Below are 27,984 nucleotides of genomic sequence, written 5' to 3' on the forward strand. Positions count from 1 at the left end.
TTAGCGTTGTTTTTTTATTACCCTACCGTTTTCCATTGTATTGTGCACCCTTGTGGAGAGTTTAAAACGAAATGTCATTATACATTCACCTCTAATAACGTTTCTTTTCATTTGTTTAATTAGATAAGTTTCAGATATGAGTGCTATACAAATGTTAATATATATAATAGGCTACATCAAGGCAGAACAAGAACCCAACTACCTTCATTAGAAAGAAACATAAAGCGACCAACAACCATGTATGTTACAGGTTTTTTCAGTCGCTTTGGTACATTTACTTTATGAACGACGATTTGTTTTACTTTTTATCCTGTATATTGGTTATGCGAACATAGGGACTCATTTTTCTGTGAAAAAATCCTCAGAAATGCGGGAACAACGGGCTGTGGGACCATTGGGCTGTGGTCAGTGGCGTAACTATCGGTAAGCAGGGTATGCGGGTGCGTACGGGGCCGGGGCCAATCAGGGGCCCCAAAAAAAATAAAATAAAAATAAAATAAAATTAACTTTCGCACGTTGAAAGCGAAAGGAAACATGGTGGAGCCTGCTCTCTCTGGGTGTGCTTAGAAATTAAATAATGAGTTTATGATCCAAGTTTTATCTCTACTGATTGAACTAACATTCATTGAAAGGATCCCTTGGTCCAAGATAAAGTCACATAATTAACAGAGCAGCCTTTGGCTGCTCTGTTTGCCACCTCTGACCTAATCTTTCCTAGTCAAGGCCTATTTGCATATGCGCGTCAAAGGCCTATTTGCCATTGGATTTGGCAGTAATGGTGGCAAAGGTAACCGACCGGGGAACAGGTCCTATGTTTCCCGGTCACATACATATCGGGGAAATATGTATGTGTCCTTTCCCCATATCGGGAAAGGACCCTTTTTAAAAAAAAAGGGTCCTATGTTCCAGTCTCATACAAAGAGGGGAACATAGGACCCGGGGAACGTAGACACGCTCCCCTATTTACTTATCTGCCACTGTGTTGGCTATAGTAATTTACGTAAGAAGTAACAGTCAGTAAAGTTATATTTAGGTCTTCGGCTGTTTCCTGTTGGAAGAAAATAGATCTACCATACACAAGACAGATTCCTGTCATACTTCAGATTCCTCATTAAACCCTAGACATGGGGTCTGTTGCACAATGGGAACTTTGTAACCTTCTTTGATCCTATCAATCAATAAGCATCGATTGAATCAATAAGCATCGATTGAATCAATAATAAAAAACAGTGAGAGATCACTTATTTATCAAAGATATAAAAATGAATATAACTCAATGAATATACAATTTAGGCCAAGATCTTATTAGATGACCAATTACTTGTTAAATCTTTTAAGTGTTACTGAACATCAAAAAAATCCCAACTGCGAGTCAGGATTAAACCCATTTTATTATGACAAATGTACAAGATCGGATAAGAAATAACATAGTGACATTAACAAAACAAATTTATAGGACATACGCAACATCGATGAGCAATCTACAAGGTTCAAAATAACAGACAAGGACGTCTCTCCTCCCAGGTTGGAGATGAGGTAATAGGCAACGCTTTAACACTTCAGTCCTTGGCACCATCTCTCCACTTTCCCCCCATCTGTATGTGGCATAGAGGGAAAAACACAACCCACTCAAGGGATCCTTCCCAGCATCTCCACACCCCTCCCCATCATTTGCTACTGTTTTCTCCAACATAATCTAAAAGTAGAAAAACACAGTCAGACCAATGTCGTGCACTGTGAATGACACGCGACACTTCATTTCTTTAGCTTCAGTTAAATTGATTTGGCCACAGCTAGTATAGATATAGATATATGAAAATCAACAAAGAACAAGAGTGGTTTATCCTTTGCGAAGACCATGCCAAGACTAATTTACAAGGATATTCTACTTACTATCCCTCACAAGACACAATTCTGTATGTTTTTTTTTTTTTTACTTCCCGTCAGTCGCTTATCATGCCTACCAATGCAGTTTCACTGCAAATCAGATATCCTTTGATGTCCCTTTGTAATAATGCAATAGGTTGGGGGGGGATAAAATCCTAAATAAATCCAAACATGCCAGTTTTCTGATTTGATTACAAAAAAAAAACGGTATAAACATTAAGTTCCTACAAAAGAAAAATAATAAAATCTCATGCAATCTGTAATAATTGCCCAATATATTTGTTTTCTTGTGATTATAAAACGCCTCTACATATATTACCGCAAAACCTACAGATATACAGACTGGTTCCGAAACAGTGGACTAACAGGGTTGCTTGACCAAACTACTACTCAGAATTGGATTCTGGGTAATTTGTTAGAAAACATGTCATATATATATATATTGAACTATTTTATGTTTGTGTGTATGATTGGCTCAGGGGGCCTCACCTAAGTCTATTACCGTTACAGAAGTTTAAAAAGGAAACGTTGAGAGGGATCACACTTCATAGACACTAATGGAAGGCAAAGAGGGATTTCTAAATAAATACACCACTCAGTCAAAGGAGTGTCGAGTTTTGGAGCTGGGCATTCAATGAGGAAAAATAACATGCGGAGAGGGGGTGAACCCACACACAGGAAAGATGCAAAGAGGAGGAGACGGTGATCCAAAAGAGACGACAACACAGTTCCAGATATACAAAAATACATTATAGTTATCAGATGGGATATAAAAACAAATGGTAAAAATAACGGATATATTACGAACAAACCCCCCAACCCCCCCCAAAGGCAAAGCAAAAACACTGAAACGGGAAACTATGGAAACATCCTCCACTGTTTTACAACAGTGGATGAGCTCAAAATAGTCCCAAAAAAAAGCCCCAATGTGAGTCACTTTATCCACGCACAACATTCCCTTTACAGGTTCTATGACACGTCTAAATATGGGAATTGCACCGCTCCTCAATGACAGCACAGAAATGTAAAAATAATTATATATGTATACAATGTACAAAGTCTAAACTAACCACTTGTGGAGGAGGGGGCAGGCTAATGGGGTGGAGGCAGGGAGACAAGTTCTACACTAATAATTGGTCCTTTATATACATTCAACCCTTCCTGCAAGACAGGCAGGCTTTGAATAGGTATATGAATGGTACCGCAACACTTGGCGACAGAACAATTGAGCAAGTTGTTGGAAGCACGTCCGATTCGCACTGTCGATCTTGGTATTGTTGGTGGTCCTATGTCCGTCTTCTGCACGTGGGAGAACACCGTGCCTCAACTGCCATCTAGTGGTGGTCTAAGGCCAACAGACATCAGCCGTGGTACCCAAGAGTCCTTTGGGTGTTCGAGCCAACTTATCCAGCATATAGATAGAATAGAATGAGAAACAGTACTAGTACGTACCAACAGATAATGGAGAACAAAAACGTTGCCTAGAGTTTCTATTTTTAGTTGGCGGAAAGATCTAGATTTAAATGGCAAAATGTTTGTAGAAAGGGAAAAAAAAGCTAAAATTTGTACGTTAAAAACAGATCATTATTGGAATGCGGTTGACTTTTAAACCATATAAACATATCCAAAGATTAAGAAAACGGATTGGAGTATTCTTTGTTGACGAGTCAACGTCACGTCACGAGTGTATTAACCGATGTAATTCACTTTGGATAAAAGCGTCTGCTATATGCCCTAATTGTAATTGTAATTGTCTTCTCTCCATGATCATCCATTTCATAGCGGAGTAGTGTGCACCCTGAACTTCCTACTCCTGGGCAAGCAGAGGCCTACGGACACCTGGACCATTGGCAACGTAACAAACATGAGATCACAATGAGAACACAACCGATGGCAGCAAGAGGAGAGGACTGGCTTGTTATTGTCGATTCTTGTTGCAATAGTTTGGTGGCACAAAATACAGCCAAACTTTTTAGGTCACACGACTCGACTGTTGGGACACTGAGGTAAAGCAGTGCTTGGCTTGGGTTGGGGGGGGGGGGGGCAGTTTGGAATCTCATACGGAGAGGGGTGGACCGACGGGGGGGGCACAGTGCTCCTCGGACAGAGGAACGTCGTTCATAAAGTTAAGCAATATAAAAATACAATACCACAAAAAAAATGAAAAGTACATCTTTCCCCCCAACCCCTCTACGTTCCCTTCCCTCTCTACTCTTGATTTACAAGTCCTCGCTATTGCAGACGTAGTCCACCAGGTCCGTTACCCCCAACAGGTCGTCCTCGTCCTCCTCCGGTGGCGCCATCTCCTGGGGGGCCAGGCCGTTGGGCGCCGCGCCCGCCGCCGCCATGGTCTTGGGCTCCAGGGGGCCCAGACCCTCGAGGCCCTTCACGGGGCCCGGCCCGTTAGCGGCCAGGCCGTAGTCCGACGAGGGGGCGGTGGCGAGGGGCCCCTTCGCTGCCGCTCCGCCCACCTCCTCCTCCTCCGCCTTCCCCCCCGAGCCCACCTTCTCCGTCGCCTTCTTCTCCGCCCCCGCCCCCGCTGACTCCTCCTCTTCGTCTGAGTCGTCCGAGGCGATGCGGTTTACGCGCTTGCGGACCGGGCGGTCTTCCTCCGAGGATCCCGAGTCGTCAGAGTCACCGTCGGAGTCGTCCGATGTCCGCCGCCGTTTGACCGCCAGCCGCCGGCGCTTGAGGGAGCGGGCGTCCGGGGACTCGGCCCGCCGCTTGCCCTTGCCCTTCCCCTTCTTCTTTTCCTCCTCCGATTCGCTCGCTGTAGAGAGAAGACAGCGCTGTTAGGATTCAGGTTCTTCTATCAGCGGGCCTATTTGCACCCTGGTATTCACACCGGAGACATTTAAATCCATGTACACTAGTACTACTACAATGCATTTAAAAGTAGTATCCGCGCTCAGGGAGTGACTGACCGTCGCTGTCCGAGCTGGTCGCCGGCCGGCGGGACTTCATCTTGTCCCGGTTGGTGCTGGCCTTGGAGCCGTCCGACTCGGACGTCTCACGGTAGTTCACCTTCCTCTTGAGGCTGCGGCGCGACCTCCGCATGCTCACGTCCAGGTCGCTGTCGCTGTACTCGCTGGAGCCCGCCGTCGCTACGACAACAGACAAAACCTCCATAAGACTATGTTGACCAATCCCAATATTTAAAATAAAAAACTACTAATAGTAACTTCTTCCATGGGTCCTCTTAGAATGTTTGTGTGCGTGTAATATTCCTTGCAGGGTCATCGTTGCATGCATTTAGCCCAAGACATTTAAAATACCGTCCTTAAAATGTAGCGTTTCATCAACCGAATCATCACATTTTAATCAGAAACTGTATTCAGGAAAGGTACAGTCAACACTGATTCAAAACAAATATAAGTGTCACATGTTGTGACTATAATGTCGAAACATGGTTTGCAAACATGGTACCAAAATGTCTCTTTAGCCATTAAACGGTTTTACCCAAATCTCCCAGTAGCGAGTGGAACCCACAACCTTTTGACTGAGAGATCAACACCCTAAGCACGAGACTATGGCGTTGCGGTGCGATACAAATCATATATATAGATATTTTTTAATCATAAACACATGCGTACCGATTTCCTCCTCTTCATCTTCGTCGCTCTCCTCCTCCTCATCGTCCGAGTAGCCGCGGGGTCGGCGTCGGCGCCGGGCGCTGCGTCTCTGCTTGGGGACCTTCCGGGGCCGGGCCACCTTGCGGCGCCCGCCCCCGCTGGCAAAGTCACTGTCGTGGGAGTCGGCGGCCTCGCTCTCGCCCTCCTGGTCCGTCACCACAAACTCCTCCTCCTCAGAGCTAAGGGGACGCCACCGGGTTACTAGGGCCGGCACACTGATGCTCGTTCTTGTTTTACTATTGTATACTTTACTTATGCCTTCTTAGACATTTGCTCTACTTAACATTATCATAATGCTATAATATCAAGGACACACAACGTGGTCAGATTACTTATTGATATACCAGCGTGGTATATTTCAATGTTTTGCCCTCAGTTGTTTTTCCATAACTTTTCAACTATGGAAAAACAAAAAAAGCATCAGTTGGTATGCACTGCAGGTGTGTACGAGTGCTTTTTTGTGCGTGTGCACTAGGGCTGAACGATTTTAAGAAAAAATTGAAATTGCGATTTTTCTGGTAGAGATTGCGGTTTCGATTTCAACCACGATTTATTTTCTTTAAATCAAGTTTCAGTATAAATTAATATAACCAATGAATTCCATTAAGGTAATGCAATAATGAAAACTGCTGGCAACAGATTTCAAATGCAAGACTGTTTATTCAAGTACCTAAGAAACAACAACCAAAAAAGTCAAATAAAAAGGGAGCCCTCTTTCTTAAGTAAACTTGCTTCAATGGCTCATCAGCATCAAAATAATTGCACTTTTGTAAAATAAAAAAAAATAAAATAATAATAAAAAATAAAATAAAAAAAACGCAGCTTTGATGATCCCAAAATCGTAATGCTTGAGATCGCGATTTTCGGTCGAAAACGATAGATCGTTCAGCCCTAGTGTGCACTGCGCATGTATGTGTGCACGGTCTGCGCGCCTGTGTGTGTGCGCAGTGCAGTGTGAACGCTCCTGGCGCGTACCTGTCACTGAGGCGGAACTCGTCCTCGCTCTCCTCCTCGTCCACGGTGCTGTCGCTGTCCAGGTCGTTGAGGCGCCGGCGCTTTTTTCTGCGCTGGCCCGCGCTGGGCGGCGGCGGCGGCGGCTGGCCGTTCTCCTGGCCCTCCCCCGCCTGCAGGATGGTGGATATGTCCTTCCCTCGGCTGTGGCCCGTTATGTTGGCCATGTCCTTGCCCCGGCCGGCCCCTGTGAGCAAGTGGGGTAGAAGGTCGCGAGTTGTGAAGGAGGTTGAGGTGGTCGGTCTCGCAAAAGAGAAAAATTAGATAATTATCTAGGATCCGTAGTGAACAGAGCTTCATGTTCATTTTTCGACCAATTAAGATGCAGGAGGAGGGGATCTGCAAGCGCCTAATTGCCTATTAACAGTAACACAAGTTCGCCAGCACAAGTCAAAAGTCTTGGGTAACTCCGCCCCTTTCAAATCTTGGTTCCAGGCCGAGGCTCTGTGCCATCTCCCCCTAGAGGTTCTGCTGCTATAACACAGTGGGACCGCTGGGTCCCAGATTAGGCTGATGGTAATGAGGGGATGTTTGGTGGTGGACACTGGCATATTTAGCTCCTCCTACCTCCACCCTCGGCTTCTTTGAGGTCCTCTTCGATTGCCTCCTCGATGGCCTCGTCAAACTCGTCAAACCTGTGAAGAGAATAATAAAGACATTAAAACAGAAACTGGGTTCATTTTTGTTCATCACGTTACACTGTTGCATCGTACCTGCTTACTGTATCGTAACTTTATCAGGTAAAAGTTTTTCCTGATGTACGTGTTTGAATGCACCTTATCATAAATGATATATTGTGGAAATGAATAAACCTGATGCCCTAATTGTATTTCTCCTTGCGCCCAAAACATGTTATATTTTTGTCGTGGCAGAATTCTGAAATATCCAACATTGGTAACTAAACAGATTTTGACCGTTAAGGGCAGGAATTATGTGCATAAACCTTTTAAAGTAACATTTCAAATGTGTTTTGGGTCATGATAATAAATTTGTTAAATCACCTGTAGCTTATGGATTTCTTGGCCCGCGTCGACCTACGACCCCAGCTCTTGCTTCGCTTCACCTCTTTCTTCTCCTTGATAATTGGCTCTTCCTTGACTTCCTCCACCTCAGCCTTGGAAGACAAAGAGAAAGGTTACAGCCAAGTCTGGCAAGTATAACAACTTGAGCATATTTGGAGGTACAACCGCTTGGCGTACTTACAGAAGGTGCGATTATGTTTTCCACACTGATTCCAACGTACACCAAACGCTCTTTCCTACAGAAACATCAGATGTTGTTGTCAAAAACATTCTTATTGTGATTCTTTGACCTCAATTCCACCCACATGCTATAAGTGCAACAGAGATTTGGCAGGGCCTCACCTTCTTTCTGCACGTTCTTTCTTCTTCAATGCAGTGTCCAGGTTCAACAGCTGCTCTTCTAGTTTGTCGCAGAGCTGCTTCTGCAAGGTGGAGGGACCTCAGAGGGTTAGGTCTTTCAGATGTACCTTGCCAGGCTACAATTATGTTCATTGTTGTCAAATCTAGATTCATTTTTTATATATTCATAATTTATCATGTGGTCACTGACATATTTAAAGACCAAAAAAAAAGAAAAAGAGTTATAAAATATTTTTTCATTCGCCTAAACACAAAGAAAATACAATTTCATAACATATCTGACTTAATCTAGTATATTTGAAAAATAACTAATATTTGCATTTCTCAAACAAAATATTTGCCGGTTTGGAAGGGGGGGGGGGGACAATATTTGCCATTTTCTTTTAAAAAGGACTATATTTCCTTCTGACCAAGAAGTGGATCGAGTCATCCCCAACACTACACTATAGTCGACCCATCGCAAACACTTCGTCTCCATCTACGTACATGTTGGCAGGGGGGGCAGAACCACTCGCCATCAGGGATGATCATGAGAGGCGGGCGCAGGCACGCCGTGTGGTAGCCGTTGTCGCAGGAGTCGCACAGCAGGATCTGGGAGGGAAACGGTAGGCTGTGGTGAGTGGAAGGCTACCGATGCGCGGCAGGATGTACGTTCAATGAACAACCAAATCTAAACACCAAAATTAAAAAAATCCAACATCGACCATAACGGCTTAAAACCTTAGTAACTCAGTGGAGTCAGTGGAATCTAAACGGGGAAATGTGTTGACAAACTCAAATAAGTTTTATTATCCATCAATTTCAGTATGGGTGTTTCCAGTGAGAGAGAGAGAGCGGCTGGACCCACCAGCTCAGGGTGGTTGGGCAAACCACATTGCTTGCAGGGGTCATCGTTGGGCGGGAGGTCGTCATCGGAGGAGGTGGAGGAGTCGGAGCTCCGTCTCTCCCGGTTGCCTCTCCTTCTTTTCTTGCCCCGCTCAACCTTGTAGTCTTCGTCGCTGTCTTCTTGCTCCGCCTCCGTCTCCTCTTCCTCGCTGGACGCCTCACCACTGCCCTTGGAACTGTCGTCATCCCCGGAGCCTTTCTTTTTGCGCCGCGCCCGTGACCACTGGATCTTTCGACGCTTTCTCCCCTGGAAAAAAAAAACAAGCACGCCCATTTTGAATTATTTGTTTCCACACTCCCTAGAGAGCATGTTGTATATTATATACAGAGTGAGCTTCTACGGGCAGTTTTCTAGGATGCTTTGAGCAAGAGTTAACTTACTTTTGATTTTGACTGGCCCTCTTGGTCAACCTTCTTCTCTTTTGGTTTACTACCAACCAGCTTCCCCTCCTCATCCTCTTCCTCTTCTTCTTCTCCCCCCTCTTTCTCCTTATCTCCAAGCTTCTCAGGCGAGGGTTCGGTGTGCCGTCTCTCCACCACCTTCTCAGTTGGTCTGGAGATCCGGGCCGACCGTCGTAGGGACCGCCTCGTGTTGCTGTCAGACTCAGAATCAGCCGGTTTCTCCTCAATCTGATGTTTGACCCGTCTACGAGGCTTGGCCTTCGTCCGAGCGCCCCCTCGTCTGACCTTTTGCAGCGGTTCGCTGTCCGAGTCCTCTTTCTGCTTTGCGGATTCCTCTTCCTCAATGGCCATGCTGGGGTCGCTGTCCAACGCTTTGGAGCCGTCCGGTCGATCAACCTTGCTGGTAGTTGTAACTTCTTCATCAGGCTTCTCTGTATCAGCGCTCTTTTTGCTCTCCTTGCCTCGACCGTCATTTTCAGGGTTGATTTTAACCACATCTTGGTCCATCTCCTGGCTGGCAGCCTCATCATTCTCCTTGGCAAAAGCCTTCTCCCCCTTCTTGCTAGCAGCCTGATCACTCTTTTTGCTAACAGTCTGGGCACTCACCTTGGAAGAGGTCTTCTCACTCTCCTTGGCAAAAGCCTTCTCACTCTCCTTGGTAACAACCTTCTCACTCTCCTTGGTAACAACCTTTTCACTCTCCTTGCTGGAAGCCTCGTCAGTCATCTTCTTGGCAGTCGGCTCACTCTTCTTGGTAACAACCTTTTCACTCTCCTTGCTGGAAGCCTTGTCAGTCATCTTCTTGGCAGTCGGCTCACTCTCCTTGGAGGAAGCCTTGTCGCTCTCTTTGCTAGCTTCCTTGTCGCTGTCTTTGCTAGCCGCCTTGTCATTTTTCTTTCTAGTAGACTGGTCACTCTCCTTGGCCACAGCCTTCTCACTCTCCTTGGCAACAGCCTTCTCACACTCCTTGGCCACAGCCTTCTCACTCTCCTTGGCAACAGCCTTCTCACTCTCCTTGGCAACAGCCTTCTCACTCTCCTTGGCAACAGCCTTCTCACTCTCCTTGGCAACAGCCTTCTCACTCTCCTTGGCAACAGCCTTCTCACTCTCCTTGGCAACAGCCTTCTCACTGTCTTTGCTGGAGGCACTCTTACTGTCCTTGCAAGCTACCTTGTCACTCTCCTTGCTAGCTACCTTGTCACTCTTTTTGGCAGAAGCTTTTTCACCCCCCTTGCTAGCTGCCTTCTCCCTCTCATTGCTAGCGATCTTATCAAAGTCCTTGCTAGCTGCCTTCTCACTCTCTTTGGCGGAGGCATTCACACTCTCCTTGCTAGCTGCCATCTGACTATTTTTGGTGGAACCTTTGTCACCCCCCTTGCTAGCATTGTGGTCACTCTCCTTGGCAACAGTTTTCTCACTCTCCTTGGCAACAGCCTTCTCACTCTCCTTGGCAACAGCCTTCTCACTCTCCTTGGCAACAGCCTTCTCACTCTCCTTGGCAACAGCCTTCTCACTCTCCTTGGCAACAGCATTCTCACCGTCTTTGGTGGAGACACTCTTACTGTCCTTGCTAGAAGCCTTCTCTCTCTCCTTGCTCGTTAGCTTGTCACTCTCCTTGCTAGCTTTCATCTCACTCTTTTTGACGGAAGCCTCGCTGCCCTTGCTTGCTGCCTTCTCACTCTCTTTGCTGTCCACTTTATCACCCCCCTTACTAGTCGCCTTGTCACTCTCCTTGCCAGCGGCCTTGTTACTCTCCTTGCCAGCGGCCTTGTCACTCTCCTTGCCAGCGGCCTTGTCACTCTCCTTGCTAGTCACCTTGTCACTCTCCTTACTAACTACCTTGTCACACTCCTTGCTAGTCACTTTGTCACTCTCCTTTCTAACTACCATCTCACCCTTTTCGGCGGAAGCCTTTTCACCCCCCTTGTTTGCCACCTTGTCACTCTCCTTGAGAGTCGCCTTCTCACTCTCCTTGAGAGACGCCTTCTCACTCTCCTTGAGAGACGCCTTCTCACTCTCCTTGAGAGTCGCCTTCTCACTCTCCTTGAGAGTCGCCTTCTCACTCTCCTTGCTGGACGCCTTCTCACTCTCCTTGAGAGTCGCCTTCTCACTCTCCTTGCTGGACGCCTTCTCACTCTCCTTGAGAGTCGCCTTCTCACTCTCCTTCCCGGACGCCTTCTCACTCTCCTTGAGAGTCGCCTTCTCACTCTCCTTGCTGGACGCCTTCTCACTCTCCTTGAGAGTTGCCTTCTCATCCTCATGGGGGGGATTACAAGTAGACAAGGATTTGTCAACTTTAGACGGTTGGTGCGGCATCGATTCATGTTTATCTGCAGACGGTGTGCGATTTTTTTCAGAGTGCTTGGATATAATTTTATTTTCTGCCGTATTTAATGGTTTCTTGATGTCTTGATCTGCCTTCTTCATTTTCATTTCAGTTTGGCTTCCCTCTTTCGCCTTAATTGGAGCACTCGTCTCTGACTCTACATCAACACCAGCCTTGTTATCTACCTTCATTGGCTTTGACCCATCATCACCAGCCTTGGAATCTACCTCCATTGGCTTTGATACATCATCACCAGCTTCCAACTCTACCTCCTTTGATTTTGAAATGCCATCACGGGTCTCTGTGCCATCATTTAGCTTTCTTTTTTGAGACTTGGCTTCTTTTATCCGGTCCTCCTCAGGTTCAGTGTCCTTCTTTTCTTGGACATTAGGTTTCTCAGATGTTGCTACTGAAGTTTTTGCCGTAGTGGTTAAGTAGTGGTTTTCTGTATCATGTGATTTGTCTGTCTTAATGTCAGCACTGGCAGCCTTTTTTGAGTCCATCTTCAGCATATCCTCGTCTTTCGAAATAATATTTTCTTTCGAATTGTGAGGGCCGCTGGAACAGACTGCAAATGACGACTCAGTTTTATGATTCAAGTCAGTTTCTGTATTTACAACCATTTTACCTACTGGTACATTGATTGATTTAAAATGGTCTGTATTGCTAAGCTCTTTGTGGTCAGATGACTTTGAAAGTGTGACATTTAAATCCTTAGATGGAGCTGGAGGCCCTTCTGTTAGAGGCAAGGAAGACTTAAGAGGACATTTGTCATTCTGTAAGTTTTCTCCAGTAGCAACAGTGATCACCTTATTAACCAGACTCAACTGACTTGATGAGCCTTGCTGCTCTGTGGATGTATTGTCTAGAGTAGAGCCTTGCCTTTTCTCTCCAAGTCTAACGTCCTCTGCTGATGTCACCTCTTTGTTTCTGTCCTCAATGATTTTACTAACACTCAAACTTTGTGCCAGCTGTTGTTCTTTGCTACTGGATTCACTCTGTAAATCTTTGTTGAGATTGGTGTTTCCATTCACATGATCCTTTTCGCCCAATTTCTCTCCTGGAGTCCCTACCACCTTTGCAGCATCTTTGAAATTGGTAATGGGTGGGCATTGAGTGATGATATTAGTCCCACTGTTTTTGTCAAAATCCTCGCTAAGTTTCATCCCTCTTTTTTTCAGAGGGATTTTGGCCTGCTGGTCATTCTTGAGTGATCGCTGGTGTTCTTCAATGGCATTTCTTCGGATCTGGTCGCCTGGTTCAGATTTTGGTTTGATACATACAACCTCAGAAAATGGCACAGGTTCCTTGATTTTATTCTCTGCTACCTCCATGGGCTCTTCTTTGATAGCCTGATCATTTACAATGAGTCTAGTGTTTGAAATAGCTTTGTCTGATTGGTCGACAGGCTCGGATTCATCTTTGAAATGGCCATTTAGGGGGGATTTGGCCTCAGGTACTCCAGATTTTGTGTCATCTTTCTGCAGCTGTGTTTCACTGCTCTCAGTTTTTAGTGAGATGGAGCTCGATGGGTCTTTGGCGTCTTCATCATCAGTTGTTACGTCCTCAGACTTTTTTAAACCATCTGAAATTATTTAAAAGACACATAATGCAAATGAATATGCATACAGTGATATACTTATTTAACCTTCAAGCTCTATTGATAAAGGCCACTTCCCTTTCACACCTATAGTTGGTTTGATTTAGTCCTAACCAGTGACTCATTTGTAAAATGCTGTTAATTTCCCCTAAAAGTCTTCCAAAATGTGCAAACCTGACATTTCAGCAATCTATGTTGTAATTTCTTTGGGATGTTTGTTGTGGTTCCTCTTTCAATAAAAAAAACCAATGTGACTAAAATGGAAACATGACAACTGAGGTACAGTTGTCACCATTCTCTGGACGTTTAATGCATGTGCATATTATGAACAGCACATTGAACGTGATTGAACACAACAGAGTTCAAGATTGAGTGCTCCCACCATCCTAAACTAACTGAAGCATCAGTGTAACACCTCCGATGTAAAAGCACCCCAAATCTAAGGAGTTAGATTTTGGGGTGTGTTAAACATTTAGATGCGTTTGTTGTAAAAACAAAAACCAAAACAGAACATGACAAAAGAATGACGAAACAATAGAAAATTAAACACTTAATTGAAAGCGTTAGTGAATCACACTTTATGACTATTCCAGAACTTACCTCCATCGTTTTTCTCCCCTCCTTCTGCAGCACTAGCCTCTTTCTCTTTGGCCAACAGTTCAGGGTCAATCTGGGTCTTGAGCAAAGCTACAACCTGGGCCAAGTCATGTCTGGTTCTGTGAATTAACCAATCACAAAGCATTAGTGAACACTGAACAGCTGGCTTTGAGAGTGCCAAACAAGTAAACCATAATTCTAAACTGAGGAACAACACAATGTCTGTTCTAATATTGCAATTACGGTTTTTGATTGGCTCATATTGGTGACCTTTGAGACAATGGAGCACGTCAAACTAAATATCAAGAAGTTAAATATGATTAGCAAATCACATCACTCTGCTCCTATTTACACCAATCAGGAAAGGAAATTGCAAAAGCTTTGTTTGGCATGCTGCTTGTTAATTAAATGGTGTGGTACAGCAATGGGAGGATGAATCATCAACATTGCTTAAAATCATTGGGGGGGAAAAGCATGTTTCTATCTACCTGACAATACACTTCCAAGAGGACCCGTCCAGGTCGTCCTGCTCCTCCAGATAGACGCGCACGTTGTTTTCTTGGTCCAGTTGGTACCAGTACATCTGGCCGTCCTTGTCTCGACCAATCGGCTGCAACCGCATTTTATCTGGATCCTCATCATTGATGACGGTCTTGAACTTAACATTGTCATCAAATTGGCATTCACACAAATACTGTGGAAAAATAGGAAAAAGTAGGTTTAGTCTGATGGGAAACCTTGGGGATTAATACTGTGAAATAATAACTGGACTGCACTGAAGCTAAAGAAGTTCCATTTACATATACATTTATAAAATGATATGTACATAACAACTCAGAGGGATAAATGTAAAAGCTGCAGCAGCATTAAATACAACATTGAAGTATTAGAACAAATGCCAGCAGGACATAGCTTCGTCACAGATGACCTTATGAGCAGTATTTGTCACAGGATCTTGCAAAACCAGCATTTTTCAAATTTGCTAGTTTGAATGGGGGTGCTATACGCCTCACTCACTTTAAGAATTGCTGTCTTGCACTCCACAGACATATCTTTGTATCCGTTTTCCTCGAGCTCCCATGCCCATGTAGTGTTGATATCTTGACATAACTGTAAGACACACAGTAGAGTACACTAAATGAACATAACGTTGAAAAACATAAAAAAAAAGAAGAAATCAGGATGAAATTAAAGCATTTTCAAAACGAAGATGTCTGGACAATCGACCGGAGAAATGTCACTGCAATTTGAAACAAAAAACAAATAAACCAACAATTTTAAACTGAAAATACACTTCAAATAGAATGTATCAAGAAGTAGGTGTAACAATTTGAATACATTGTCATATCAATCAAATGCATTGCCTTGGAATGCAGTAACAAATAAGCCTATTAACCATCCAACCAGCGGCACGCAAACCAATTACTTACCTTTACAAGATGCTTCTCCCATCGTTCAGCTGACACCGACTTGCCGATCTTCCTCAGCAGTTTCATGTGAAGGTCCACCAGAAGCTTAGGAACTGTTGGATTTGCATTGGAGAAAAATAAGTTATGTCGCCTGCTGTGCATTTAAGGTGACATAGGGAATCACCAATATGATGGGAAACGAGCCCTCATATTGTTTAGTTATAACGTATTCACATTTTGTTAACCTTGTTTTCATTTGGTTAGTCTTACGTTATTAGTTCAATATTATTAACTAAACATGATAAATTTAACATTATTATTAAGCACACAATAACAACCGCTGGTTTCCCTTTAAACAAAATGTACAAAAACAATTAGGAAATCATTACTTTTTTCTTCAGGTGAAATTTCTTTCATTTTAATGTGAGAATTAAACATTTTACATGATATAGGAAACATGATTTGTTAAATGACTAATCGTTAGTCTTCTAAAACCATACTTTGATATATTAAAAGTACTCCTAATTGATATAATTGTTTTAGTTGCATAATGTACAAGGCATTTAAAACGCCTTCGCTTGAACAGGCTATATTCTTTAAGAAGTGGAAGTTTCTGACTAAGTATATTGTCAGGGCTCTGTATCGTATTCCTCAAGATGGCCTCCGAGAACAGCGCTTTGGAAAACAGAGAACCACAAAATCGATTTATTTTTAAAAACCCAGCAGTGCTGCTGAACACACGTGGAAGTGGGATACACTCCGCCAATTAGTTTGAACGGACTTGCTTGCTGCGCGAGGCGTAATTACAGAATAATCAGGAAGTCTGGGGTTCCAACTACGCATGCGCGACCACGAAATGCCAAAATATTGTAACTGTAAATAAAGTGCTTAATTGCTTGCACAATGCATGCAATGTAGAGGATTTCGACAGATCATTAAGAACCACAATTATAACAAAATCCACAAGGACACATTTCCTCCGCACCATCCCCACTCCACTATAGATCGCACATTTCTTTCTCGCTGTATCACAACCAGTTCGAGAGCAGATAAAGGCTGCCTGTAAAACAACATGCATTTAAAGCTCCTAACTGCACGAAAAACGCACAAATTAGCAGCTAAGCTGCTAATTATTACACAAAGGTCAACTCCCTCGAATATTCCTTCGATTAACAGATGTTCGGCACGATTACATCTAATTTAAACACACAACCATGTCAGAAACCACACAATAACACAACTGGCTAGCGCTTAGCCCGCTAGCACGATAGCAACATCGTTCATGCAATGGTGTGTAGACTCTCATCCCCCACAGCACTTTAGTTCTCCGCCTGCTCTACCTGAGGACGTGTCCTGGAGATATCGCTCCAGCTGCGTGAAGGTGAGCTCCGGTAAATCCAGCAAGGCGCCGTACCGCTCCAGAAAGGAGCATATCACGGCGTAACTTGGGCTTAAACCGGGGAGAGGGCTCGACGTTGCCGCCGAAGCAGCCATCTTTTCCACCGGAGGAGCAAGACGCCGAGCTCATAGGACCACTGGCTGCTGCCCACAATACAACGCGTCGGACGGAATAGTGGCCCAGAGGTCTTTGCGGTGAAATGTGCGAATGTAAACAAACGAGTATGCGCGGGGAAAGATCATCCTCGTTAGTGTTAATTTGCGCTGTCTTTTTGGTTTGCGTCTCGCAGGAATTCCGGTGTGTGTGCGTGCGTGTTTCTGTGTGTGTGGGATGGTTCCACTCTCAGGAGAACATGATTAAAATGAGGAATCTAGTGTACACATTTAGTCTACTTTCGAAACACACAATACTTTTATGATCAATTCACGTGTTTGTTTGTTTTTTTGTTTGTTTGAACAATATATTCTAGACTTCACCATAGCATGCATTAACAATATTTGTGGTTATTCATATGTAACTAATGACATGGTTGTTATTAGATGAAGCCATGCAGCGTGTTCTTGAAATGTCCCGTGCCACTGATCATCATTGGAATGAGACGAGAAGCAATTAGTTATCATCAGTGACTATCTAATGGTAACTTATTTGCATCTCTTTTGGAGAGATCCATAGTGAAGTATTTATGACCATTTCAAATATTCCTTAACCAACCAGAGTAGTTTAATCGAATATAGAGAAAACTAGCCTAATATAATATGTAGGCTATTTTAGTCCATAATGGCTTCCGAATATTAATGTAAATATCCAGTGCTTATAGACATATAGTTAGATCCAAATCTTTAGATACAGGTAGGCTCATTTGGTTCAGATATAACTTGGTACAGGTAGTACCAAATTACCCGCGCATATACATTAGTCCCGAACCTTGTATAGCGACAACACACTGAACTATATAAAGGGTTTGAAGAGAAGTTCCCCTAATATCCAGCAGAGTGTGCCGGAGCGCCTAGAAAAAGTTAGAGAAATCACATTATCTCACACTCCCAACAATTAATTGTTGGGTTTGAGAAGCTAACGCAGATTCTAAATTTTTAGATTGACTATTTTAAAAGTGTACTTCCAGGTAATTTTTTGTTTTGAACTGTACTTTGGCTTCGATTGAATTTTATTCTGTTGCCTGAAAATGTTTGTTGTGCGTCTGTTTTTCTGTACAATTATAAACGGTTACTATGGTGGCCAGCCCACTAGTCTTCATTTCTGACCGAGTAGTGGTAAGTGTTCTTGGTGTTGATGTTGAATCAATAATCCCTCAATAAATCAATCAATTCATAGCTTCTGGCCCTGGCCAACTGGGTATTTATTTGTGATGTCTTAAAAGCATCTCAGGAACATGTAATCCTTTCAGAGAGACCTTCTTATGGAAAAAAGAGCTGCAGTTTTCTGGAATGAGATCCATCAATTTGAGTCAACTAAAATTTGTGTCATCAAATCCTTTTAAAGCAAATAATAAATAGAAGTAACCTGTCTTTCTGCAGAGTGTAATTTTATAGTTTGGAAGGAAGAGACATGTTACATCTCTTACCTCCCTAGATGTATACCCGTCTCTACCCCTTGTCTCTCTTACCATTCTTCACTCACATCGCTTAACATTGCAGACAAACCAATTGTCTATTTTCTATTCTTACTCTCTTTCTCAATCTTGTGTACTTAAGAAAGCAAGGCTGCAATGAAAACATAGAAACAAGTATGCATTTTATTTCAACTAATTTTATTTCACATTTTGTCCACAATAAATACAGTTTATCATCCACTGCACTGTAATGCTCAACTTATGTAGAGTTTGCGTTACATTGACATTGTGGGCAGTTTCCAACTGAATTTCAGTTTCAGATAATAACCCCCCCCCCCCCCACCCAAAATAATACAATTTGTTACCAGGATCAACATGACGTTAATAATTCCCTTTTTTATTGGGAAAGGAAAATGGTTTATGATCTTTATATAGAACAGGGTAAATGTAAACTTCAAAAACAAGTTTGATGACATTCAGATCTCAACGAGATCAACGAGAACACAGCAACAAGGCTGAAGGATATCTTTTTAATCTGAACAAATTTACTTTTGTCTCAATAGATTTATTTTTAAAGTTGTCAATATCCATCTCCGAGCTCTCTGTAAACGATAATTATTTCAAAATACGATGAAATATAATACCCAAATCTCAACAAAATACCCTATAATATGGCTATTTAAAGGCTAAATAATTCTAGGGCAATAAAAAAAAAAGACAACAATATCATACCTATATAACTGGTAAACTGAAATGTCTAAACAAGAAAAATAGAACAAACGATGGAGTGTCCACAAAAGAGACCAACCAGCAATACTGAAAAGGGATAAAAACAACACAAAATATCTCAGAAAGTGCTTCAGTATGTTCGCTAGTATATATATATAGCCTATATACATTTCCACTGGATAGCCAGCTAGCAGCTCGTAGCTCGGGAGGTTTTCCCCGCCATAGAGGCGGGAGTCAAGCCCTGCGTCTCTCTCTACGCCACCGGTCCAACAGCCTGGATAAACACTGTCATGGGCCGCATCCGCCTGCTGAACTCCTGGCCGTTGTACTACTCCCCTATAACCCATCTACTTAAGGCCTATGTTAGTCTATTTGTATGAAGGACAAATCTAGAGTTTTAACTTTTACAACACAGTGAAAGAATTGATGTAATATATAGTCGTTCGGATATCCTTCAGCTAGAAAATATAGAATTTGCTGTTAGAAAACAATGTTAAATGTGGGTGTGTTTGTTGTGTGGGGGGGGGGGGGTGTATCAAAAATACAATTAACGGTACGAAACTTGATCCTGATCTCACTATCAAAGTCAGAAAGGATTATTTCCCAATGAAACCACTTCGAACTACAATTGCCACTTTCCCTTAGTTTTGTTTTTTCTTTAAAAAGAGGGCCAGCCTCTTTGTGACTGGGGTCTGTTTTCCACATGTATAGCGACAACACATCTTCTACCACCGCCAGAAGACTCTTCACTGCATAGTAATTATTCTGCCTTTTCCTATTTTTAACGAGGTAACGAGACTCAAAGCCTGACTATAAAAATAACAATTAGTGTGATAAGAAGATACAGTTCAATAAGAGGAAAACAGGAGAGACATGAATAGAGTGAATCATGAATGAGTCACAGAAGGAACCACAAGGTATCGCTCGAATATAGTAAACCGTTTACCTAGAAGAAGTAGAAAACCGAAAAAGTAGAAGACTGAATAAAGGTTTGTAAAAAGGTAAAGGCACATAGTTGTTCTTTCCACCACGCTTTCAAAAGCATGCCGATGGGACAAAGATGTAGAAAAGGCTATTTAGAGAAAAAACACATACTGGCAAAGCCTCATAGAGTAGACTGATGATCCATCCTGCTGAGGGAGAGAGAGTGGGAGCCGGGAGTTTCCATTGGTTGACCAGGAGGGAGGGAGGGGCTTAATCCACCAGGCGTCCCCTTGTTTTGCCGCCGGCGCCCAACGGGCGTTAATATGGAGATGTGTTTGTAAAGCGTTGGAGCTTTCGCTTTAGTTTCCCCGTTAGACGAGCGTGATCTCTACCTCCTCCCTCCTCTTCACCTGCCCACGGGGGTGCTGCTTCGGGGGGGGCGGGGCAGCTCGAACCTGGTGGCCACACAGATGTTAGAGATCCAGCCGCTAAAAAAAACACTGACGGTTACATTTTTGTCATCGCCTGCACACGTCCAAGTCCCTTTCCGATCGCAAGGAGTTCGAACAGGAGCAACATGTCAATATGTCATTCTCCTACGCTGTCCAATCAAGGCTATTATACAGTGTGCATTGTGGGCCTCACCGTGTACCCTGCTATTGGACTGTGGTGCTCCAGCAGTTTTCTCTACACGTTGTATTATCACTTCTTGTTATACTTTGATTGTGGTCGATCCGACCGAGGTTTTCTAGCATTGCTCGGCCTCGGCTACTAGAAAACGCCTGCTAATGTGGAAGAAGCCAGAACTGCCGGAGGGAAAGTGGTGAGACATGAGGGTGTACTGTGTATTTAAAGTCACACTGCCCGTGGAAGGAACACCTGAAACAACTCTCTGAAGCCCTGCCGCGGAGATCTGCTGCCCCGCGTCAAGGACAACATTCCTTTGATGTTCGGGCCCTAATAAACTAACCCTGGCGGCAGTTTCGCAACTCATTGCAAAATATATATTCTTTTTTTGAAGAATTTTTTAAATGTTCAAATAAAAACCGACTTCAATGAAATGCAATGTTGAAAAACTAGCCAACCCCCCCCCCCCCCCCCGACATGTTAACTCACAGGACGAATGGTTCCAGAGGCATTGACAGGGTATTTGGGGGGCTGAGAAGAACTTGGAGATGGACCTGAGGAAGGAGAGACACATCAAACACGCTCAGCATAAACACAACACAACGCATTGAAAATCATTCGGAGATGGGGTTCACAGAGGCAAAGCCCAGCGCTCTTACTCTGGAGGGGGCTTTTCAGGGGCACGGGCGGGACCCTGTGGTGTCCATTGGAGTAGGATGGAGGGCGGCCGATGGGGGAGGAGGCAGCGGTGCTGGAGGGGCTGGACAGGGGGGAGGCCCCCAGGGAGGTGGGCGTCTGGATGGGGCTGGACTGGCAGGGACTGCTGTGGAAGGGCCCCGGCTGGAAGGGACTGCGGGGAGACTGGTCACTGGCGACCGGTGTGGACGCCAGCGGAGAGGTGGGGGCCTGCAGGGAGCACAGGGGGGATCTTAGGCGTTAGGACCTGTGCGTTCATCTGTGTGTTTGTGTGCGTGTTCTTCTGTGTGTTCATGTGTGTGTGTGTGTGTGTGTGTGTGTGTGTGTGTGTGTGTGTGCGCGTGCGTGTGCGTGTGTGTGGCATCCCTTGTGCAGTGGTGTCCGTGTGTGAGTCTATCTGTGTTTGTACGTCTCACCCTATATGTGTGTGTGCTCCCTGGCAGACTGACCACCTGTGCACTGGTGTCTCTGGGCGCGTCTCCGTCCTCTCTGGGGGTGCTGGCGCCGCCGCCGCCGCCGCCGCCGGAGGTCAGGTCCTCCACCAGCACGGCGGGGAACACGCCCACCATCCCGTTGAACTCGCCCTCCCAGAAGCCGTCGTCCTCCCGCGTCTCCCGGCTCATGATGCGGATGATGGCGCCCTCAGGGAAGGACAGCTCGTCCTCCGTCTGACCCGCGTAGTCGTACAGCGCCTTGGCAAACGACACTGAGAGAGAGAGAGAGAGAGAGAGAGAGAGAGAGAGAGAGAGAGAGAGAGAGAGAGAGAGAGAGAGAGAGAGAGAGAGAGAGAGAGAGAGAGAGAGAGAGAGAGAGAGAGAGAGAGAGAGAGAGAGAGGTCATCATCTTGTCGTAGCTGATACTCCATGCTCCATGAGCCCAGTCCGTCCCGATTGTAATACAATATATTTTCATCTCCGTAATCAAGATCCTTAATGTGACTCGCTAAGGGGGGGATCGGATGAGGCAATGCATTTCATCCTTTCTAACAATATTGGATTTAGATTTGCAAATATGATTGGACAAGGTAAATGGCCATCCTACAGTCTTCCTACAAAAAAAAAGGGGGCCTTGAGAAGAGCTGGTCAATATAGGGTGTCAACAGGGTATTTGTGTACAATCTGAAATAACACAAGGGGAATGCTGAATAGTGGGGTCTTCAATGGCTCTAAGTAAAAGGTTACAAAAGCTCATTAAACCCCTATGACAACAGCATACATCATTTTGTGTCTTCATGAAGGTTTGTGTGCATAGTTATAGTACATGCCTAGCTATGCTAGCCCCTGACTAAGGCCCTGTTAGCACTCGGGTATTGAATCTAGTCTCCTATTCCCATGATGCAATAGGAGACTCTATTCACAACAAATCTCTATTCACAACATAAGAGATGCTTCACCCAATATGCAGGAGAACCAGGTAGTGATACATTCAGGTTGAGGTTGACCGAGCCAAGAGTAGCCCGGTGGCGTGGATAAGAGGCAGGATGCGCCGTGTCTCACCGCTGGCGTCTCCGTTGACGGCGGCGGCCGGGGCGGGCTCCAGCTCTGGCTCGGTGGAGTTGCTGGAGGAGTGGGAGCGGGCGTCCAGGGCGGCCAGGGACTGCAGCATGCTCAGCAGGCTGTTGGAGGAGGGCAGCTGGAGGTACTTCTCCGGGACGTAGCCCACCTGCCCGCTGCGGTTTCTGGCCTGGTGGCGGAGCAGAGAGCAGAGCGGCGTGGAGGTCTCAGCAGAGATGGTTGAACGTGTCTTGTGCGTGTGTGTGCATGTTTGGTATGATTATGCAATGTGTGTATGTTAATTTATAAGATGTGTGCATGTTCATAAGGTTATTTAAAACATTTATGGCAAAATATGATTTTTTTTCTTTTTCTTTACACGCTGTACTCTTTGTGTTTCCTTTTTGTAACTAATTTTACTTTAATAATTAATGTTGGACTCCGGTGTAAGAAAACAATCATAAACATATGATCCAAGAACTGTTCTTTAACTGGGTTCAAGGCCCTGATATACTTAAAATGCAATCAAAATTAGCGTGTTCGCTCTGACAAAATGGCAGGTTTGCAATCAAATCAATTCAAGTATGTGCAGGATAATCAGCCAAACTACACAATCTACACACTTTCCCATTCTCTATGTTCCATTATACTCATGCCTGCATATGGTTAAAAAACACATGTAAATGCGTCTCGTCTCAGCCCAAATATCTAAACTATATTGTACCCTGTCACAAATTGCTGTGCTTAACAGCAGCATGACAGTCTATGGGAACACATAAATTCAGACTGAGTTTTAAGTATATCAGGGCATTCGCAATGTCATTGCCAGATCCTTCACCTTTGACCATGAGTTAGAATAATCTGGTGTACCTTGACCCAGTCGTCCATATCTCCATCGTCGATGACCTCCAACACTTCCTGTTCCTCGATGGTCAGCTCGTCTGGCTGGCACGACTGATGCAGAGGGGGGCCATGAGAACGTTAACCTCAAGTTGCACACCAATGCAGAAGAGCTGGAGTTTTCCCTCAAGATTTCTCTCACTCTTATTTTAAAAAAACACTACAAAAGACAACATGAACATTATTTCATGATGGTTATTTGGTTTAAAGTGCAAGAAAAATGTTGCATGAATAAAAATATGTGGATGCATAAGATGACAAGACAACAAAAGGAAAAAAATGAAACATTTCAATCAATAGACGGCTCTGGTGTCTGAATAATAATAATAATAATAATAATAATAATAAATTGTATTTATAATGCACTTTATATTCAAGAATCTCAAAGTGCTTCAGAGAAAAAAATACCAAAAATAAATAATAAGGAGAAAATACTATTAAAAAGGGGGAACCTCAAAGAAAGTTTAGCTAAATGCTCTTTTAAAGAGATGGGTTTTGAGGTTCCGTTTAAAAAGAGGCTATATGAATAACCATAGGGTCTCCCCTCTCTGAGCCAGGGGCTACCTTGTAGGAGTAGAGCACTTTGCAGGTGAGAGGGTAGTTCCTCAGGGTGCTGGAGGGGCTGGAGCTGCTGTCGTCCAGGGCCTCCCCGCTGTCCTCCGTCTCCTCCTCGTCCTCACGCTCAAAGTCAGCCGGGCCCTTGAGGAGCGACAGGGAGCAGAGCAACAGGGGGTGAGGTTGACAGAGTGGTACGGGTTTGCTGCAGTGTTGCTGCATGAGTTCTAGTTATGTAACAACACCAGGACCGATGCTAGTGTTGCTACTGGTACTGGACTGCTCTGTGTTGTGCTGGGGCTGGTACTGGACTGGTCTGTGTTGTGCTGGGGCTGGTACTGGACTGGTCTGTGTTGTGCTGGGGCTGGTACTGGACTGGAACTGATTTGGTTGGTGTTGGTACTGGTACTGGGTGATATTGGTACTGGTACTGTGGTACTGCTACGGTGTTCTATTGGTACTGGTACTGTTTTATATTGTTACTTGCATTGGTAATAGTCTGTATAGTGCTGGTACTGTTTATAGTGGTACTGGTATTGGTACTGGTCTGTGTAGTGCTGGTACTGTGTGCTATTGGTACTGTTATAGGTACTGGTCTGTGTAGCTCTGGTACTGTGTGCTATTGGTACTGGTATAGGTACTGGTCTGTGTAGCTCTGGTACTGTGTGCTATTGGTACTGGTATAGGTACTGGTCTGTGTAGCCCTGGTGCTGTGTGCTATTGGTACTGGTATAGGTACTGGTCTGTGTAGCTCTGGTACTGTGTGCTATTGGTGCTGGTCTGTGTAGCTCTGGTACTGTGTGCTCTTGGTACTGGTATTGGTACTGGTCTGTGTAGCTCTGGTACTGTGTGCTCTTGGTGCTGGTACTGTGTGCTCTTGGTGCTGGTACTGTGTGCTTGTGGTGCTGGTACTGTGTGCTCTTGGTGCTGGTACTGTGTGCTTACAGAAAGCGAGGGGTCGTGGGGTCCCAGGTTGGCCCACCGCTCGTTCTCCAGCTCCTCCATCACCTGGTTCATGGCGCTCTTCAGCCACGTCTCCACGGCAACCCCCGCCTGCCTCAGCAGGTCCAGGCGGGCCTCCGCCTTCACCTTCACCGTCTGTCGGCGCGGACAACACAGTGGGCGTCACGTCAGACCACGACCAATCAGAGGGCTGCATTTATTCCGGGGGTTTCACAACTGAGACCATTGTGTGTGTGTGTGTGTGTGTGTGTGTGTGTCTGTGTGTGTGTGTGTGTGTGTGTGTGTGTGTGTGTGTGTGTGTGTGTGTGTGTGTGTGTGTGTGTGTGTGTGTGTGTGCGTGTGTGACACAATAGACAGGGCTCAGATCTTGTAACCAGATAAATCCACAGTGTTTGAGACCCTGTGTGAACAAGCATCTCCCGTGACCACTTATGAATGGACTGCTTTACCTCGCGACATGCATGGAATTACGTATGCTGTGAAGGCTTTTGTCATTGTTGCCATAGCGCATAAGCACCAAGAGGTAAACAAAGGAAGTTGTCCAAATGTCCATATTGTTTATCACCGGGCAAGCTGGACAACCCTAGCTGACAGCATTTCAGTTTTTTAACGGCAATTTAAGTTTTATGGATATCTCTAACCTGTTTTGCATTCTAATTTTGTGTGTGGACAGGGCCAGAGAGGAGCTGACATATTGTTTGTTTTTGTATAGCTCTGCAGCACTGGAAGGACAGTCTTGTACAGGATAATCTAGTGTTTAAGGTGTTTGACTCACAACTTAATTGTTTTGGGTGCAAATCCCCAACGCCTCCAGACTAACGTGGAGGCATCCTTGAGCAAATCCCCTTACCCCCCTACCAGGTTTAACTGTTAAAAAACTGTCAGTTAAGGCTAATAACGGTATTATCTTTATTATTATCTGATGAATAATGGTTAATTATTGTACCCTTATTATGAAGTGTGACCAATTAAATGTTCTAAGGCCAGCAAGGGATAATTCCCTTGCAAAGTGATATTACACTTTGCAACCAGTAGGTGGCGTAAGATGTACAGGACAAAAGGAGCCAGACAAAGTGGTCAAAGTGTTCACCCAATAGCTTGCACACGCACAGGAAATGCAAATACAAACACATAACCACCTAACCACGTAAACACTATGCTGTGATAGGAGTCCCTCGTCAATGGTTCCTCTGTCTTACAGAGTATTTCCGATTGGTTTCAGTGTGGTGCGTTAGTGTCACGGGGTCAGTACCTCTGCCTTGCGTAGGTTCTGTCTGGCGGCCTCTGTCTTGGCCTCCATCTCACTGATGTTCTGCTCTGAGCTCTCCTGAGTGCCGTACTCCTCCAAGGCCTGCCCACAGAACAACAAACACAATACAAACTGTAAAGAGAGACGCGCACACACACACACAATCCACCACTCTAGCCGCGAATTGACCGTTAAAAAAATGTCATCCAAAAAATTAAGGAGAAAAAAAATAAAGATATCGTGAGACAAACAAAGCATCAAAAAAAACAACCCCCGAATGTAAAAGTTATGAACCAGGCTAGAGAAACAGTGACTCATTTCCTGGTTTCGGGAAAGGATGTCTTCCTCTGGATTACTGGAAGCATTTGATCTATGAGTTTGGACAGAGCTGTTATCAGTTATCCAGAGAGCCCAGATAACAGACCACTGATGTGGGGAAGGCCGATGGAATAAAACCTCTCTCCATATCATGTGTCAAATCCATGTTTACGCATTTACACATCGCCGTTGGTCTTTTTATTACCTCCTGGTTTACATTACACACACCTTTCAGATTATTGTAAGTCAGACTATGACCTTTCTCATATATAGTTTTGAATCTGGGTTGGGGATGGGAGCATATTCGCCTGAAAGAATGCAACTGTTTGGGTTTGAAATTGTTATTTTCTTCAGAAAATCTATCTCTGGTTCAGCGCTCTTTATTGAATCAGCTGTTCCCAAGCTGCTTCCAATTGCAGCAAGCTGATAACCAATAAGAAGTGATAACCTGTGTTTTCTGGGCTTTCAGGACAGTGTTTGGACCCTCTCTTTAAAGGGCCTTTCAGTGTGTTTAGCATTCTTTGGCGGCAATTGATTGATTCGTCAGTCACCACCAAGTTAAAAATATCTTGCTGAAACAGTACTTGGCAACAGATGTGAAAATTAAACTGTTGATAAGCGCAGCTCATTTTAAGTCTTGGAAGCATTACATCCTGTGTATGAGGAGAGGCAGAGAAAAGAAAGAAAGAAAGCTTGGCTGAATGGGGGGGTTCACAAACCATTCCTAAGCACTTACATGAAGTGCCAACGGTTCTTTTTGACATTGCTATGAGTAAAACGTTCAATATTGAGTAATGGACTTGTTATACTGGTGGGGTTGTGGTTGTCGTGGGAGGTCTGATTTAGCAGTGATGTTGCAACAAAATAAATGGAAAGCACCTCTCTCTCTCTCTCTCTCTCTCTCTCTCTCTCTCTCTCTCTCTCTCTCTCTGTCTCTCTCTCTCGCTCTCTCTCTCTCTCTCTCTCTCTCTCTCTCTCTCTCTCTCTCTCTCTCTCTCTCTCGCTCTCTCTCTCGCTCTCTCTCTCTCTCTCTCTCTCTCTCTCTCTCTCTCTCTCTCTCTCTCTCTCGCTCTCTCACCCTCTGGGTGTGGATGATGCTCTTGTATTCTCGCGCCACGCGGCTGGCCCACTTGCGGGCCTCCTTGTCCAGGCTGTGCTCCTCCGTCGTGCCACCCTCCTTCTCCAGCTGCACCACCTGGGGACGCAGGCGGGTGGGGAGACATAGGATGGAGAGCACGTAGAGAGGGACAAGGAGAGGGAGAGAGAGAGAGAGAGAGAGAGAGAGAGAGAGAGAGAGAGAGAGAGAGAGAGAGAGAGAGAGAGAGAGAGAGAGAGGGAGTGCGTCACAGACAGGGAGATAGAAAGAGCAAGAGAGGAGAGATAGAAGAGAGATTAATACAGCTAATAGCAATCAGCACAATTAAATGTTG

At 44.6% G+C, this 27,984-nt stretch overlaps 2 protein-coding genes across 8 annotated transcripts in view; both read right to left on the bottom strand.

Annotated features, from left to right (window-relative positions):
- Positions 1–1,372: 1,372 nt before the first annotated feature.
- rsf1b.1 (remodeling and spacing factor 1b, tandem duplicate 1) lies at positions 1,373–16,845 on the bottom strand. Of its 4 annotated transcripts, none has more exons than XM_030360638.1 (17): positions 16,472–16,845; positions 15,153–15,244; positions 14,740–14,832; positions 14,211–14,416; positions 13,726–13,841; positions 10,706–13,110; positions 9,179–10,321; positions 8,760–9,044; positions 8,399–8,503; positions 7,895–7,974; positions 7,734–7,788; positions 7,532–7,644; positions 7,098–7,165; positions 6,495–6,717; positions 5,481–5,698; positions 4,812–4,991; positions 1,373–4,657 (listed from the first exon to the last, which is right to left on the bottom strand). In XM_030360638.1, the coding sequence occupies exons 1-17, from the start codon at positions 16,623–16,625 to the stop codon at positions 4,107–4,109; spliced, it is 6,087 nt and encodes a 2,028-aa protein (XP_030216498.1). In that variant the 5' UTR covers positions 16,626–16,845; the 3' UTR covers positions 1,373–4,106. The 4 variants fall into 4 exon arrangements, with proteins under 4 accessions (XP_030216498.1, XP_030216497.1, XP_030216496.1 ...); XM_030360637.1 differs by having other exon boundaries at positions 10,634–13,110; XM_030360636.1 differs by having other exon boundaries at positions 9,179–9,889; positions 9,962–13,110.
- A 1,420-nt stretch (positions 16,846–18,265) lies between these two features.
- Positions 18,266–27,984, bottom strand: part of si:ch211-176g13.8 (F-BAR and double SH3 domains protein 2) — a 24,213-nt gene continuing 14,494 nt past the window's right edge. The window contains exons 11-20 of one of the 4 annotated variants that reach the window (XM_030361575.1): positions 27,633–27,749; positions 26,240–26,338; positions 24,970–25,122; positions 24,034–24,168; positions 23,440–23,523; positions 22,573–22,759; positions 21,529–21,782; positions 21,040–21,286; positions 20,870–20,934; positions 18,266–20,208 (exon numbers count right to left, since the gene is read on the bottom strand). In XM_030361575.1, coding sequence (XP_030217435.1) covers positions 20,125–20,208; positions 20,870–20,934; positions 21,040–21,286; positions 21,529–21,782; positions 22,573–22,759; positions 23,440–23,523; positions 24,034–24,168; positions 24,970–25,122; positions 26,240–26,338; positions 27,633–27,749 — 1,425 coding nt within the window. In that variant the 3' untranslated portion in view covers positions 18,266–20,124. Of the gene's footprint in view, positions 20,242–20,869; positions 20,935–21,039; positions 21,287–21,492; positions 21,783–22,572; positions 22,760–23,439; positions 23,524–24,033; positions 24,169–24,969; positions 25,123–26,239; positions 26,339–27,632; positions 27,750–27,984 lie in introns of all 4 variants that reach the window. The other 3 variants (XM_030361574.1, XM_030361573.1, XM_030361576.1) reach the window with 3 other exon arrangements.

This window comes from Gadus morhua, chromosome 7 (genome assembly GCF_902167405.1).
Source record: "Gadus morhua chromosome 7, gadMor3.0, whole genome shotgun sequence".
NCBI lineage: Eukaryota > Metazoa > Chordata > Actinopteri > Gadiformes > Gadidae > Gadus > Gadus morhua.

Coding starts and splice junctions, on each gene's coding strand:
- rsf1b.1 (XM_030360635.1), bottom strand. CDS start 16,625: ATGGCTGCTTCGGCGGCAACGTCGAGCCCTCTCCCCGGTTTAAGCCCA. Junction 13,842..14,210: donor TCTTGGAAGTGTATTGTCAG/GTAGATAGAAAC, acceptor GTTAATTCACAG/AACCAGACATGACTTGGCCC. Junction 7,975..8,398: donor TCTGCCCCCCCTGCCAACAT/GTACGTAGATGG, acceptor TCCACCTTGCAG/AAGCAGCTCTGCGACAAACT.